Here is a 15,539-nt window from a genome sequence, read left to right on the forward strand (position 1 = left end):
ATGTTTTGGGGGAAGGAATTTACCTCTTTGCAATGAGATCCTGTCAAATAAATACAGCTGGAAAATGATCCAGCACTGTGCTGGGTCATCAGGGGGAGTTGGAATAACAGTGTCATGAGGAGGATTCCTTTCGGGAATAAATCATGCTTCCCTTATTTAGACCTGTACTCACCTGGAAAATAAGTAAGGAAATGTATCAGTGACTCAGTGGGCTGGAAATGTGGGTCAAAACCAATTTATAAAAGTACCAGCTTTTTGTAGGAAGAGATCTTTTCTCACTGGAAAACTTGGATAACCTGTATTTCAGCTGAATCCTGATATACTCGTAGTTTCAGGCAAAAATATGCATATATTTAAATTATCACTAAATTTTTAATATTCAACCCTCGCAGCTGCCTGCAGGAACAGCCCCCTCCGTGTGATCTTCATTTCCATCACCAGACTGATTTGAGCTCCCTCACCCAAAACTGGGGGCTGGGACAGCCCACTCCTGTCCTGGGTACTGAAATCAGCTCCTGGCAGCAGTTTCCCGGCCCTGTTGTGAATCCACAAGTGAAGCCTTCGTGGTGGGTAAGGAAATGTCGACTCCGGTGTCTGGAGCCCGTGGAAAGCCCTTTGACGTGGAACTGGGACAACCTCCCGTGGTGCCTTTGCCATCGACAGCAGCAGCTCCTCAGTGTTTCCCTGCTGGGCTTTGCTCAACACCCAGTGTTTGCCCAACGTGTGAATAAACAAGATGCCAATAAGCTCTAGTAACGTGGCCCAGATAAGAGTGGGTGATAAACCATGTTGATTCATTTGCTCATAAACTATTAGTCACCCCCTGACTCAACAGAGCAAAAGCATCCAAACGTCACGGAGCAGGTTGACAGACCCAAGTTTCTTTCAAATTGAGAACTTCAGGTGAAATTATTGCATTTATGTTCTTTATTTTCCTGCGGAAAGTGTTTAATTTTCAGCTGCACTCCCCCAAATTGAAATCAGAGAGAAATCTGAGGGCTCATTTCCCTATGAACTGGAGTTTTGGTATTGATTTATTTTTGTTTCTGAGCTCTTTAGATTGCTTCTCTTAACATGTAATCAAAACAAGCCCACTTTTTTGCAATGAAGTGGTTTTTGGTTCAGATTAGACAACGTGATTGAGAAAGACACAGGGAAGATGCCTGAGCAGATGTTTGTGGGAGTCTGGAACTGGCCACCTGTGAGCTGATGGAAAGAGTCATCAAGGCACAGGCCATGTGGAGGGGTCAAGTGGATGAGTCAAGGAGGGGCCAAGGTCATTTGAGGCAGGATGAAATCCCAGTGGGCCAAGGGATGGAGAAACCAGAGCTTCTCCAGTTCTGCCCCCGGGAGCCAAAGAGAGCTGGAGCAGGACAGACAGATGATCCTCTGCAGCCCTTCCTCGCCGTGCTGGGCAGCAGCACTTGTCCTCTCTCTGACCAGAGCACCGGCAGGGAATTTTCTGGTTCATGACAAGTCTGAGCCACTCCAAGATGCTCTGGGCAGGAAAGGAACTGCCAGTACCCGTCCATGCAGGCAGCAGAAATGCCTGTGTGCCCCACATCACCCTCTCCTGCCTCAAGGACCTCATCCCTCAGGCATTCCAAGGGCATTTTGGGGAAGGTGGAACTTTTATTAAGTCATATTTGTCCTCACTGGGGAAATAATCAAGGAACATCCAGGTTATCACATAGTTTGGGGCAAACAGACCCTCCCTGAGGCACCAACATCGTCTCGGGGTACCCTGGCTTTGTCCTGCTGCCAAATAACCAGGAGAGAACAAATATCCCTCCTAGAGCAGGAGGGTTGTGCTGCTCCAGCTGGGGTGCACCCCTCAGGCTCTTTTTTGGGATGTCACCATCCCTTTAAGGACCAGCCTGGCCGATGGGGCTTTGCTCTTTCTTGTCTCCCTCCCATTCCTGGGTGACCACAGCTCCCCCCGCCTGGAAAACCACCCCCCTGTTAGCAAAGCTGGGATCATCTAGCCCCGGCAGAGAATGTGCCTCATGCTCTGGCTGTCTCAGAGATGCCTCTTGACCCTGATATCCATGTCTGGAGGGGTTTCCTGGGGACCACAGAACTGTGAGCCTGTGGACCAGCAGCCAGGAGAGCCAGGCTTGCTTGGCTGCTCCATAGCAGCACCCCTGGAGACTGGGAATTAGCTGGGGAATGGAGAAAACTCTCTCTCAACCCAAATTGCAGGAAGGTTAAGGATACAGAGACACTTTTAGTGGTGTCTCATGCACAGCATGAGGGCAAGTAAGGGAACAGGAGCAAGCAGGGGGTGAGTGGTTTATGACCCATAGGATTAATGGGGCTTTCCTGGATTACTGGGGGGATTTGGGGTGAATCTGAGTTTGGGGGTTGCAGTAGGGTGGCTGGTCATGAGTTCTGGGGTGACCAGTCTCTATGGACAAGGATGGTTGATTGGGCAGAGCAGAGGCTGGAGAACACGGCATGGGGCTGGTGAGTGATTTGTCTTCTCCGGAAATGTGGCTCAGGGCTATGGGCAGCTGGGTTGGTCCAGATGAGCCCAGAGGTTGTTGTCCAATCTCAGCAATTGTGGGATTGAGGATGAGCTGGGGAAGGACAGAGGGAGCAGAGGGGTCTGGGGTCACAGGGACTGTGGGAGGACATGGGGGGGAGTGGGTGGGTTGGGGGGTCCATGCAGGAGTAACAGGGAGGGCTGGGGCGAGGGGGTCTGGTGTCAATGCAGGGGCTAAGGAAGGCAAGGGGGATGAGGGGTCCAGGGAGAGTCTGTTGGGGCTGGGAGGCAGCGGGTGGCTGAGGAGGTGGCAGTGGGGGTGGGGAAGCCCTTAGCCAGAGGGGTGCTGGGGACAGGAGCCATGTCCCCAAAGAAAGGTGACCTGGCCCTGGCCTGCCCAGTCCTGGGTGAGGCCAGGGGGGCCGCTGGGGGGCCGGGCCCATGTGCTGCCATCCCATAGGAGGGGGCAGCGGGGGCTGCTGAATGTGCAGGTCCCGGGTGGCTATTCCTGGCAGTCCCGCCTGCACAGGCAGATTGGTTTGCAGGGAGGTGACAAGTGCCAGCCAAAGCCTATAAAAGTCACCCAGCTCCTGTTCTGGCTCAGTGACCTGGTTCCCCTCTCCCAGCACAGCCGTCCCGGAGCAGAGACCATCGGTCCAGGGTGGAGACACCTGGTCCTGAGCAGGGACCCCAACCTCGGAGTCCAGACCCCAGATCCAGAGGAGAGATCTTTTGTCTGGAGCAGGAACCCCAAAACAGAGCAGAGACCCCGGAGCAGAGACCTCAGAACATCCCCTTCCCCAGCCCCCAGGCTTTGCAGCGATGACCGGCAAAACTGCACCTCCAGCCAAAAAACCGGCTCCGGCAGCGGCCAAGAAAAAGGCAGCGCCAGCCCCGAAGGGAGAAGCAGCCCCGAAGGAAGCAGCAGCCCCGAAGGAAGCAGCAGCCCCGAAGGAAGCAGCAGCCCCAAAGGAAGAAGCAGCCCCAGCTGCTGAAGAGCCCCCAGCCCCTGAGCAGCCCCCAGCCCCCACAGACGAAGCCACTCCCCTCCCCACAGAAGCTGGAGCAGAAGCGACTCCAGCACCTGCAGAAGGTTCCCCAGCTCCCCCAGCTGAGCCCCCAGCCCCAGTCCCCGAGCCTAAACCAGAGAAACCAAAGGAAGGTGAGTGGGGAGCTCTGGAGTGGGGAGGGGAGATAAGCAAGGCTTGGAGGGGGCATGTGCAGGGGAGAAGGGGCAGAGGGATGAAGTCATCAAGGATATTTTTGCAGTGGGATAGGGCTGGGGATTAGGAGGATGGGTGGACTGAAGACAGACCTGGAGGTTGAGCAATTGCCCTCCAAGAGCCCTGGTACTTGAGCCCTGCCCTCACCACTGCGGGTTTGTTACAGAGCCGCCCAGCTGCCCCTTGTCTTTGGCCGTGGAAGAAGTGAGTGAAAACTCATTCACGCTGACCTGGAAAGCCCCAGAGCAGACGGGCCGGGCAGGCCTGGATGGATACGTGGTGGAGATCTGCAAAGATGGAAGTAGGTTTGGTCTTTCCTGTCTGGCAAGCATGGAGAGATGTGTGCGGTTGTGGGGTGGGATGGAGCTGGGTGGAACGCAGCAGAGCATTTCCTCCAGCAACAATTCCCTTTCTTTGCCCAAATGGATCCATTTAGAATGGTTATTTCTTATCCATGGAGAAACAGGGCATCCCATTGGCTTCAGACAGCAGTGATGTCATTAGCAGGGGCTTGGAGCAGGCTTAGTGTCACTGCTGTGTCCAGCTCGAGTGTGGAGCAGAGACCAACACACCTTCTGGGCATGGTCTCTGATGAACTTCAGATCTGCAGAGACCTGGGACTGGGATGGTAATCCAAGAAAACAGGAGGAAAAACTCAATTGTCCCATGTTTGCCCAAAATGAAGCATAGAAGGAATGCGGATACGGAGGATGAGGAAGGAAAGGGTCCTGGGCATGTGTCAGCCAACTTGATGGTGTTTGGAAAGAGGGTGGCTGTGGTGGATGGAGGTGGGCTGGGAGGTGGCAGCAATTGTCCAGCAATTGTCCATGGCTCTCCAGTTGCATTGTTGGGTGGTGGAATGGAGTGGGTGGATAAGATTCATGTTTTGGGCACTCTCTTGAAGCCCTGCTGGGCTTTGGGGTGAGAGTGAAGGGTCTGTGTGGCTGGGGGGATCCGCAAGAGGAGGCTGGGCTGGAGTGGTTTGGGAGACGCAGGTGGCGTCAGGGAACTTGACCCTCAGCTGTTTAGCTTGTGGCACACAGGATGGACACATTCCTGGCTGTGGGAGGCTTCCATCGCTGGGCTGGGGGGGCGAGGTTACCACAAGTGGGTGGGATGCGTGAGGAGGGCCTTGCATGGGACAAGGAAGGATGCATCCATTCCTGGAGGGATCTGTCTGACAGCCACCCAAAGGGCTCAGTCTGGATGCTCTCCTGGCTTGTTTTGGGTCTGCTGGAGTATGGGAGAACTCCGGTCCCTCAGTCATCATCTAGGGGCCATGGGACTGCTGTATTTGGGCTGGTACAAGACTCTGGTTGGCTAAAATATGGTGAGATTTGAGTGAGGGCTGATTTGAGCAATGCCAGTGGTGAAGGGAAAGAGGATCTGGTGGGATTTGGCTGCTCCAATGGCATTGACAGGAAAATCTTGTTCTGAAGGTGCACATGGGGGCTTGGCACACCCTGGCACATGTGGGTCACTCTCACTGCCCACACGGGACACCCAGTCCTTGGGGGACCAGGGCAGTTTATTTTCTGAGTGAGAAACACCTTGAGAGGTTTGGCACACGGCAAGGCCATGTTAGCTGGGGCTGGGGGAGGGCTGGGCTCTGGGTTGAGTTTGAGACAACCCTTCCAAGCAGGAAGAACATTTGGAGAGGTCCATCCAGCTGGGGGCAGGTCCTGAGCAGACCTTGCCCAGTGTGGAGGAGTTTGTGGGGGCCATGGTGAGTCCCGGTGTTGTCCTGGAGCAGTGAGAGGAGCGGAGGGGCTGGCAGGGAGCTCCAAGGATCTTTCCTTTCAGAAATGCACCTGGTCAGCAGGGACGTGTTCGCTGGCCCCATGCCTTTTCTTGCTTGCAAATGTCCTCACGCGCCAATGCTGAGCTTCTGCCAGCACTTCATACCCCACGCTCCTTGGCAGGGGGGCCAACCTCCCCTCCAAGGTCCCTTTTTCTGCTGATGCCCCAAAAATCATTCCACCTTTCTGAGGAAGAGGTTCTTTGCCTCTGGGTCTCCCCCCCGGGCCGTGATCCTGCTGCTCGGGGTGTGTCAGTCTGTCCATGGCACATCCAAAATGCTGTGCTGCGTCTGTTGCAGGTTCAGACTGGAAAGCTGTGAACCAGGAGCCTTTTCTTTCCACCCGCTACACAATCCCAAACCTCAGCTCTGGGGACAAGATCCATGTGAGGGTGGTGGCTGTCAGTGCCAGCGGAGCCAGCGTCCCGGCCGCTCTGGAGCAGCCAGTGCTCATCAGGGAGATCCTCCGTGAGTACTGCCCCTGAAGGAGAATTCCTGGCTGGAATCCCCGGCCATCCCTGCAGCCTGAGCAGCCTCTCACGGTCCAGTCCAGCCTTTGACAGATGTTATTCTCAATGACTGGGTCAAATTCCCTCGGGACAAGCTTCCTGACCTCACCAATCTTGCTGATGGTGAAGCTTTGGGGGTGAAGGACCCAAAGGGCAGAGCCACATTTTCCCGTTTCATGGCAGGAATCCAGACTCCGCCTCCCCCTGAGCTTGTCTCCTCCCCTTGGCCGTGTCACATCCCAAATATGCCACGGCACACATTGGACAGCTTTGTTTATTTAGCTCAGGGAAGTCAAGAGCTGGTTGTCTGGAGCATGGGAACTTTAATCATGCTGAACTCGCTAATGAATGAGTTGCTCCCATGCTTAGCAGGACTCACATTCCTCCCAGGGTGCTGCCAATTTGCCGAGGCTGATGCAGGAGGGCAGGGCCAGCTTGCACTCAGCAAACAGCAAATACAAACTCATTTTGCCTTTAGAAGGAATTATTAATGCTCAAGTTTTCCTGTTATTCAACACATCAGATTTTTCAGCTGCTTAAAAATAGTAATACTAACAAAAGTTATTCCATGAACCACCAGCTTTTCATAGGAAAAGGCTTGGAGAATATCAGCCTGTGGAAAGGGTCTTGCAGGGTCTTCTCAGTGTGCTCGGAGGAGGTGGATGTGGCTTAGGGGGAGTGGCTGGGCCTGTTCACCTCTGACCTCAAAACCATCCCACCAAACCTCATAGAACTGGGAAAACTGGGGTGTGAGGGACTGACATGAGATGACAAATGCACAGCTCGTGCTTCCCACACCCCATCCCTGCTGCCTGAGCTTTGTCCCAGCCACATGTACAGGTGTAAAACCCAAAGAGCTGAGAGACCCACACACAACTTGATCTACTGGGTTTTCCTTCCTTCCCCTTCTCCTTCCCCTCCATCCCCTTCTCCTTCCCCTCCCTCCCCTTCCCCTTCTCCTTCCCCTTCCCCTTCCCCATGCCCTCCCCTTGCCCTTGCCCCTCCCCTTGCCCTTCCCCTTGCCCTTGCCCTTGCCCTTCCCCTTCCCCTTCCCCTTTCCCTCCCCTCCCCATCTGTTGCCTCCGGGCCTTCACATTTTCTCCAGGCCTGCATTTTGTACATCTCACCAGTTCATTTATAGCACCCCAGGGGATTTTAAATAGCAGCAATTGGACAGCACAGAGCTTAACAACAGGTGGGATGAGTGGGCTTGGGAGGTGGAGAGGGACAAGGAGAAACCAGATGAAGGATCAGTATGGGAGTCACACTTTGCAGGGAGCAAGGGCAGGAAAGAGCCTTCCCACCATGGCACCGTGTCACCTGGGCCACCGACCTCAGCTCTGAGGAGCTGGGGAGAACACCCCTGAGTTACCATTCCTCCCCTGCGGTCAGGTTTCCCGGCCCTGCTGAGACAGATGAGCCCAAGTGGCAGCACTGGGGGATGGATCCCTGCAGAAATCGCAGCACGAGCAGAGCAGGGACCGTCTCAGCTGTCAGAGGGGCCTGGCCCTGTGCTCCCCAGCCCTCACAGCTGTTTGGCTCAGGCCCGGTTTATTCTGGCCGGGCCCCTCCCCAGGGTTAAGCTCGTGCACATTTAACCCGGGCACAGACTCCCAGCTCCTTTATGAGGGGCTCCAGAGGGATCCCTGGCTGGCACTGAGCCAGCAGAGCTACACGGCTTCCATTGGCCCGGGGAAGGGGACACGCTCCATGAGCACTCTCCAGCAGGGTTTTTGCTTGGCTTTGTTATGCTCCCTTGGGGACGTTTGCCTTTGTCATGAGCCTGGGGTTTCCACAGCTGTGGTGTGACCAGGCACCTCCTTCGTGTCTCAGTGGGCTGGAGTGCACAGGGAAGGTGGAGGTCCAGCCTTGTCCTTGCTGGAAGCTGGGCTTCTGGAAAGTTGGGGGGAGAGATATTTCCCAGCTGGGAGATGCTGTTCCCTGCCTTGTTACCATACAGGTTGTGCTGTGGCTCTTCTGGTTAAGCCCATGTTGTCTCTATGGGCTCCGGGGGGTGAATGATCCATGAGAATGCTGCCTTCGGGCTGGTGACCTGGGATCTCGGGCATGGGCATCACTGTGGGGTACAGGCGATGGGATAGGCTAGCACAGCCCTGCAGGGGAGCAGCACCGTCCAGGAGATGAGAGGGAGAAGGTGACTGTGTTTGGGTGGGTTTTCTTGGTGGCCAAGCAGGGGTGTGTATCGAGGGGGGTCAGCCAGCTGGGGAATGGGAGTTCCTTGTCTCACAATGTGAATTCCTGGTCCCCAGAGCTCCCGAGGATCCGCATGCCTCGGCACCTGCGGGAGACTTACATCAGGCACGTGGGGGATGCTGTGAACATCATGATCCCCTTTCAGGTAGGTGGGTGATTTGGGCTTTAATCCCTTGGGCATTTCCCTCCAGGTTGCTCCTGCAGGTTAGCTCATGGGTCCAACTGTGCTCTGACTTGGCCTGGTCCCTGTGTCTTGCGGGCCAAGGGTAGGTGATGGGGTGGAAATGTCTCTCCTTTTCCTGCCCAGACCCCATTTTTCCCCTGCTACATCTTTATTGATGATGCTGCAGTGGGACAACCCCAAACACATCAGGGCGTGGGCTGGCTGTTGCTGCTGTCTCAGCCAGTAAGTCCAGTTCAGCTCATGCTCCTGGCCAGGATCTGGCCGCATCACTTGGGACCCCACAGCACAGCACTGGGGTTCCTTGAGGGGACCAGCTGCCTTTGGAGCAGGGCAGCCTCAGGGCTGTGATGGGGGAGAAGTGCTGACACTGGTGGGTTAGGCTGGAGGTCATCTCCTCAGCTGATCTCTCTCATCCTGTCTGGGACATCACCAGAGCATCTCCACTGTGGCAGCTGGCTCTGAAATGTGTTGGCCAAGCAGGGGGCATGAGAGGCCCCTGAGCTGAGGGACTTGTCCATGCCATGTCTCACAGACAGTTGGGACTCTGTGCTGGCTGTGCTCCAGGCATGAACTTTCCCTGTGTGCTGAGTTCAAGCCCTGCTGCTAAGCTGGATCTTGGGCTCAGCACCTGGGCCATGAGAGCACAGCTCTGCCCTGGCAAGTAAAGCTGGGTTTGCTCCGTGAGGACCCTGGGGAGCCAGCATGCTCCAGCCTCACCCCTGGAGCCTGAGGGCTTCTCATCAGTGAGTCTGACAGGAATCAGCTGCAGCTTCTTTCCTGGGGACTGCTGGATGGGAGAAGTGGCACCCGGGCTGCTGCTGCCCAGAGCAGGGTGGCTCTGCCACCCATCCTTCCCAGCAGGACCTGCTGGGACCATGTGCCCGAGTGGCTCCTGATCTGCCTCTTGCTCCAGGGAAAGCCTCAGCCCGAGGTGAGCTGGACCAAGGAAGGGCAGCCTCTGGACACCAACCGCATCACCATCCGCAACACGGCTCGGGACACCATCTTCTACATCCGCCAGGCCCAGCGCGGGGACTCGGGCAAGTACGAGCTCACCGTGCAGATCAACGGAGCCGAGGACAAGGCTACCCTGGACATCCAGGTGGTTGGTGAGCTGAGGATGGGACCCTGCAGGGTCACTCTGGGGCTCATTTCTCCTCCTTAGCTGGGTAGGTCTTGTTCTGGGCGGGATGTGATGGGACAGCAACAAGGCAAGGGACCCTGGAGTCTCTGTTCCAGTGGGATCCTCAACAGGATCATGCAGGTGAACCCCTCTGGTTGGGGATGCAGAGTTTCTGCCAGCCCTTGACCCGCGCAGCTTCTCATCCCTTGTGTGCTGCACCAGGGTGAGAAGAGATGAAAAACGAGGTGAAGGGATGGTCAAGGTACAGAATGTGGGTGGAGCAAACCGGGATGTCACCCTGGGGGTGTTTGTGTTTGCAGAGCCACCCGGCCCTCCCCAGAACCTGAAGCTGGTGGATGTGTGGGGCTTTAATGTGGCCCTGGAGTGGACTCCCCCTGTGGACAACGGGAATTCTGAGATCAAGGGCTACAGGGTGCAGAAGTCAGACAAGAAGAGTGGGGTGAGCCTGGGTACTCCTGCTGCTGGGGATGCCCTGATGGGAGAGGGGCAGCTGCACTCCCTGCCTCCCCCCACACCTTCTCCATCCTTGTCACAGCCTGTCTTTTCTCACTACTCTCTTTTTTCCTCCTTTTTCCCTCCCAGAAATGGTTCACGGTGCTGGAGCGCTGCACCCGCACCAGCTGCACCATCTCCGACCTCATCATCGGCAACACCTACTCCTTCCGAGTGTTCTCCGAGAACATCTGCGGGCTCAGCGACAGCGCTGCCGTCGCCTCTGGGGTGGCCTGCATCGAGAAGACAAGTGGGGACATGTCCCTGGCTGAGGGGCTGGGGAGGGTGGTGGCCAAGAGGGGTCCTGACCAGTGGGCCAGTGGGGCTTCCTCGGAGTTGTGCTGATGCTGCTGGGCCAGTCCCCAGGACAAGACCAGCAGGGGTGAGGCTGAGCACCCCCAAGGTCCAGAGGTCCCCTACCCCCCTTCTGCACCTCATTTCTCCTTTGGGGAAAGCTTGTGCCGTGCTCAGCCCCCTGGGAGGAACCAAGGCATGGACATCCCTGGGACGAGATGGAAGCAGGAGCTGGGAAGGGTCAGAACAGCCCTGGCTTTGGCCCTGCAGCTCAGGGCCAAATCTCCAGCCAGCCCTGCTCTCCTTGCATCTAATTCCATCCTTCCCCCTGGTAGCACACAGTGACCTGAGGTCTCTGCCACATGCAGATATTCCCTCCAGCTCTTATTTCTGTGCACTGAGATTTGAGGATGGACTGGGAGATCCAGAGTGTGCCTGGCCTGGGTCTGACCTGCTGCACACAGGATGTGTCACAGTGGGTTTGGGGATTGGCATCCCCCCTGCTCCTTGCAGGACCAGGGCACTACCATGGCATGAGTGCATGAGGAAACAGGGCTGTCTGAGCTCAGGGCCACATCCTTGGGTCAGGCCAGGTGACATCTGGCCTCTTACGTGAGGGAACAGAAGTGGTTTTGGGTACTTTGTGCTGAATCCCTGTGTTGGTCAGCCCAGGAGCCTGAGCTCTGCCTCAGCTAGAATTCATTATTTCCTCAGAAACCACTTACCAGCCAGAGAAGATCCCCCAGCGGGACATGATGGAGCCTCCAAAGTTCACGCAGCCCCTGACAGACCGAACGACTACGCGGGGCTACAGCACTCACCTCTTCTGCTCCGTCCGGGGCTTCCCCCAGGTCAGTGCTTCCTCCATGGGCAGCACCACCCTGGCCCGGGGACATCAGTGGGGTTTTTTGCAAGGAAGCTGGAGGTGTCTGGGAGATGGTCAGTGCTGTTGGATTAGGGTTGGATTGAGGTTAAGAGCTGCCCTCTGAGTCAAACTGGGGCACATTCAGGCTGTTTCTGCATGGAGATGGGAGACTGGTCTTAAATCAAGCCATGTCTTGTTTCCTCTGTGCTGGGGGAGGAAGGGTGGAGCAGTGGTTAGGGCTCACAAGTGGGAGATTTGGATCTTCAGAATACTTCTGGCTGTGAATCCCACCATGGCCACAAGCTTCAGGCAGGGCAAGGCAAAGACAGAGAGAGGTGGCTGCATTTTGGGGCCAGTTAGACTTCTCATTTCTCTCCCTGCTTTAAACTTTCAGCCCAAAATCATCTGGTTGAAAAATCAGATGGAGATCCGGGAAGACCCCAAATACATAGCGCTGATTGATCAGGGCGTGTGCTCGCTGGAAATCCGCAAACCTGGCCCTTTCGATGGGGGTGTCTACACCTGCAAGGCTGTGAACCCCCTGGGGGAGGCCTCAGTAGACTGCAAACTGGATGTGAAAGGTGAGATTGGCTGAGGGGAAGGAGGAGCAGGAGCCCTTGCCTTGCCCTGTCTTTTCCTTGTCCCACTTTCCCGGTGCTCTGTTTTGTCCCTGTTTTGTGTTGATCTTGGTTGTGAGGGAGCCTGAGGACACTGGGCAGCCCTGTGGAGCTGCAGCTTTGGGCTTCTTGGGTTTATGGTCTTGAAGCATCTTGAAATCACCTTTCCTTTTTCATGGGGAAAAAAAGGGAGAGGAAACCAGAAATGGCAGAGCCAGAGGAGCTGCTGGAGGCCTGGCCCAGCGCTGGCTGCCCCCGCTCCTGTCCCAGGCGTGGGGGGTGTGTGTCAATCTCCACCCCTGCACCTGGGCTGCTCTGATTTATGTCTCGGGATCCTGCCTGCACTTCCCAGCTCACATTTCCCTGCCTCAGCAGAGCATCTGGAGCAGCCCTTGCACAGACCTGCCCCGCCTTGCTCCGCACGGCCCCTCCTCAGCCCATGGGAGGATCACTGCCCGCACACCCTCTGCGTGTTCCTGTGCCGGCCACGTGTCCTTAAACACTTCTATTTCCCCTCCCGTGGCTTCTGAGCACACTCTTGCCCCCAGACACCCTCTGCCCCACTTCCCATGCAGGCAGGGTTCCAGTCTGGCAGTCCCAGCACCTCAGTCCCTGTGGAAGCTCCAGGGCTGTTGGTGTGGCACAGGGTATGTGGCACAGGGTATGTGGCATGGGGTGAGTGCTCAGCTCTGTGGGAGCTGCTGCTGGACCCTCCAGGAGCGCTGACCCAGCCAGCCCAGCTCCTGCAGCCCCACAGGCCCATCCCCAGTGCAGCCGTGCAGGGGCTCGGTAGAGTCACAGAACAATGGAATGGTCTGGGTGGGAAGGGACCTCAAAGCTCATCCCATTCCTACCCCCTGCCATGGGCAGGGACACCTTCCACTAGCCCAGGGTGCTCCAAGCCCCATCCAGCCTGGCCTTGGGCACTGCCAGGGATCCAGGGGCAGCCCCAGCTGCTCTGGGCACCCTGTGCCAGGGCCTCCCCACCCTCCTTCCCAATATCCCATCTATCCCTGCCCCCTGGCAGTGGGAAGCCATTCCCCCTTGTCCCGTCACCCCATCCCTTGTCCCCAGTCCCTCTCCAGCTCTCCTGGAGACCCTTTAGGCCCTGGAAGGGGCTCTGAGCTCTCCCTGGAGCCTCCTCTTCTCCAGGTGAACACCCCCAGCTCTCCCAGCCTGGTTCCAGACCAGAGGGGTTCCAGCCCTTGGAGCAGCTCCGTGGCCTCCTCTGGACTCGCTGCAGCAGCTCCAGGTCCTTCCCGTGCTGGAACCCAGGGCTGGAGGCAGCTCTGCAGGGGGGGTCTTACCTGAGCAGGGCAGAGGTGCAGAATTCCCCTTCCCTGCTGCCCACGCTGGGGGCTCAGCCCGGTTGGCCAAGGAGGATGAGCTGGGCATTGTGCTGGGGACACAGAGCACCTGGGAGTCTCCCAGACCTGGCTGGAGCAGGCAGTGATGGTGGTGTGTGGGATTGCTTGGAGCAGGTGTGTGCAGGGATGGGGCGTGCAGGTGCACGTTGGGGTGAGCACACAGGCACTTTTGGGAGTCAAAAGGGGAGTAAGACAAGGGGAGTTCAGGGGGCTTTTGTCTTCTGTGCTCTCCTGCAGTGCCCAAGTGAGGACAGATCGGAGGACAAGACAAAGAGCAAGGTAGGTCTGGGCTGAGGCACCAGGATGGAGGGAGGGTGGATCACTTCAGGGGGCTGGAGTGGGCTGAGTGTCCTGGATTAGCCTTTGTCACCTGCTGATGGAGTCCCAGCTCGGGTCTTCCTTGTCCCATGGCTGGAGATGCATGGGTGGGGTGGGATGGTGAACCTGAGGGAAACCTGTCCCCTGGTGAGGTGGAGGGAGGGCTGTAGATGTGGCTGGGTTTGTCCTGCGTTAGAGCCGTGGCAGGGACATGTTTCCCCCTCATCCCTGACCAGGGCTCTCTTGGTGCCCTCGCAGGACTCAGATCTCATTCCTTTTCCCAGGTGGATCCTGCAGCTGCTGGGCAGTGGTGGGGCAGGTGCTGATGCCCCTGGCCATGGTCTCTGCTGCCTGCTGGGCTGCCCCTCCCTGGCAGTGCTTTGGGGGCTGCACCTCAGCCTGCCATGGCATGGCCCTCTCTGAACCTGTCATTAGCTGTGACAATAAAACAAACCCACCTGAGGGGCTTCGGTCCTAATAGAAGCCACCAAACCCCTCTGTCCTGCTTTTTGTGGGGTTGGCTTGGGTGGGGGGAGGTGGAGAGCTGCCAGGGCTGCTGTGGGGTCATGTAGGATCCCACCCAACTGAGGGTGGAGGAGATGGGTCTTGAGCTTGGTAAGGAAGGACCAGCTTTATGAAGCACACATTACTGAACCAGAAGGAGCCCAACAAGGAGAAGGAGAATGCGGAAAGATTTCCTTCTGGAGCAGGGGCATTATTCTGGCTGGGGAAAAAGAAATGCCACATCAGTGCTGTGGCATCTTAATGCTTCTTTACTGAAGCACAGTTTTTTATCCACACCGGTGAGGCAGTGATCCAGCCAGGAGCTGTCACCTCCCCACGGTGGCTGCAGGACATGTTGATGCGCTGTCGAGAGGAGGGGATTTGTCCCTGTGAGCTGGTGGCTCATGTGCAGGATGAGTCATCCCTTGAGCAGACACTGGGTGTTACCAGGGCCCAGAGGGACCCATGGAGCTCATGGACACCCGGGCTCGGCGGCGCAGGGTGACCTCTCCACCAGCACCGCCTCCCCCTCGGTCTGCAGGCACGAGGGCAGGAGCTCTCCCAGCTGCGTGCCAGCTCCGTCATGGGGCCAGACCCACATCCTGCCCATGTCCTGGCTGGCCCTGGCACTGCCAGTGTAGATGCAAATCCAGCCTGGCATCTGCAGATTGGAGCCCATCCCACCCTTGGTGCCACGGAGAGCAAAGCCGGGCAGTGGCGGTGATTAAGCAGACCCCTCTGCACCATCTCTCCTGCAGCCCCTCTGCTTTGTCCCCATCTGTCCCCAGGCACCTTCAGCCCAAGCTGAAGCCCAGGGGCTCAGCACTGGCACAGCACCATCCCCCCCAGGGTTGTTTCCACCATCAGAGGGCATTGTCGTATTAATTTTATCCCACTGCTGGTCGGGATGGATTCTTGAGGTGGTTGGGGGTGGTGGTATTGCCACAGGCTGGAGGTTGCAGTCCCAGCTGGCACGTGGCGAGCTTGTTTTCCCTGGCATGCTCACACCTGGCCCTGGACACTGCTGTGGGTGTCCTGCCCCCCTTGGTGTTCCTGGCACCTGGGCACGTGGCTTTGGCCAGTGGGATTCTTTCAGGGCCAGGGTCTGGAAGCAGGCTGTGAGCTGATCTCCAGGAGTCTGTCATGCTGCACACTGTGCCCTTTCCAGGCCCTTATCTCAGTCCTGCAGGGCACAGACTGTTGTAACCCCACAGGGGATTGAGGTGGGCGACAACATCCACTTTTAGTGAGGACTCCCCGGGAAAGGTCTGGAGAGCACAGAGTGGAAAAATCCACTGAATGTTATTTTTAATGGAGCAACCATTCCCCATGCTTTTAATTTATGAGCATCCCAGTCACCAGGTTCCTGGGCACCTTAGCAAGGGTCAGACCAAAGCATCAGTTCCAGGAAAGCAGCAGAAATAAGATGCAAGTGGGAGTCAGAGCCGGGCAAAGAGCAGCACTAACCTGAGGGCAAGGTGCTGCTGTGCCAAGGGACCACGGCCTTGGCCTGGGGCATCCTCTC

The 15,539-nt window shown here is 57.0% G+C and overlaps 1 protein-coding gene across 2 annotated transcripts; it reads left to right on the forward strand.

The window, feature by feature from the left end:
* The first annotated feature begins 3,040 nt into the window (after positions 1–3,040).
* MYBPH (myosin binding protein H) lies at positions 3,041–14,006 on the forward strand. 2 transcript variants are annotated; one of them, XM_042015961.1, is made up of 11 exons: positions 3,041–3,647; positions 3,875–4,009; positions 5,807–5,974; positions 8,286–8,374; positions 9,327–9,522; positions 9,857–9,996; positions 10,140–10,299; positions 11,058–11,194; positions 11,603–11,789; positions 13,430–13,471; positions 13,769–14,006. In XM_042015961.1, the coding sequence occupies exons 1-10, from the start codon at positions 3,308–3,310 to the stop codon at positions 13,438–13,440; spliced, it is 1,563 nt and encodes a 520-aa protein (XP_041871895.1). In that variant the 5' UTR covers positions 3,041–3,307; the 3' UTR covers positions 13,441–13,471; positions 13,769–14,006. The 2 variants fall into 2 exon arrangements, with proteins under 2 accessions (XP_041871895.1, XP_041871893.1); XM_042015959.1 differs by having other exon boundaries at positions 13,795–14,006.
* Positions 14,007–15,539: the final 1,533 nt, after the last annotated feature.

Source organism: Corvus kubaryi, unplaced genomic scaffold (genome assembly GCF_017639235.1).
Source record: "Corvus kubaryi isolate FWS band 111438036 unplaced genomic scaffold, C.kubaryi_AGA036_p1.0 split3-37355, whole genome shotgun sequence".
In the NCBI taxonomy this organism is placed as follows: Eukaryota; Metazoa; Chordata; class Aves; order Passeriformes; family Corvidae; genus Corvus; species Corvus kubaryi.

Coding starts and splice junctions, on each gene's coding strand:
- MYBPH (XM_042015961.1), top strand. CDS start 3,308: ATGACCGGCAAAACTGCACCTCCAGCCAAAAAACCGGCTCCGGCAGCG. Junction 3,648..3,874: donor ACCAGAGAAACCAAAGGAAG/GTGAGTGGGGAG, acceptor GGTTTGTTACAG/AGCCGCCCAGCTGCCCCTTG. Junction 10,300..11,057: donor GGCCTGCATCGAGAAGACAA/GTGGGGACATGT, acceptor TTATTTCCTCAG/AAACCACTTACCAGCCAGAG.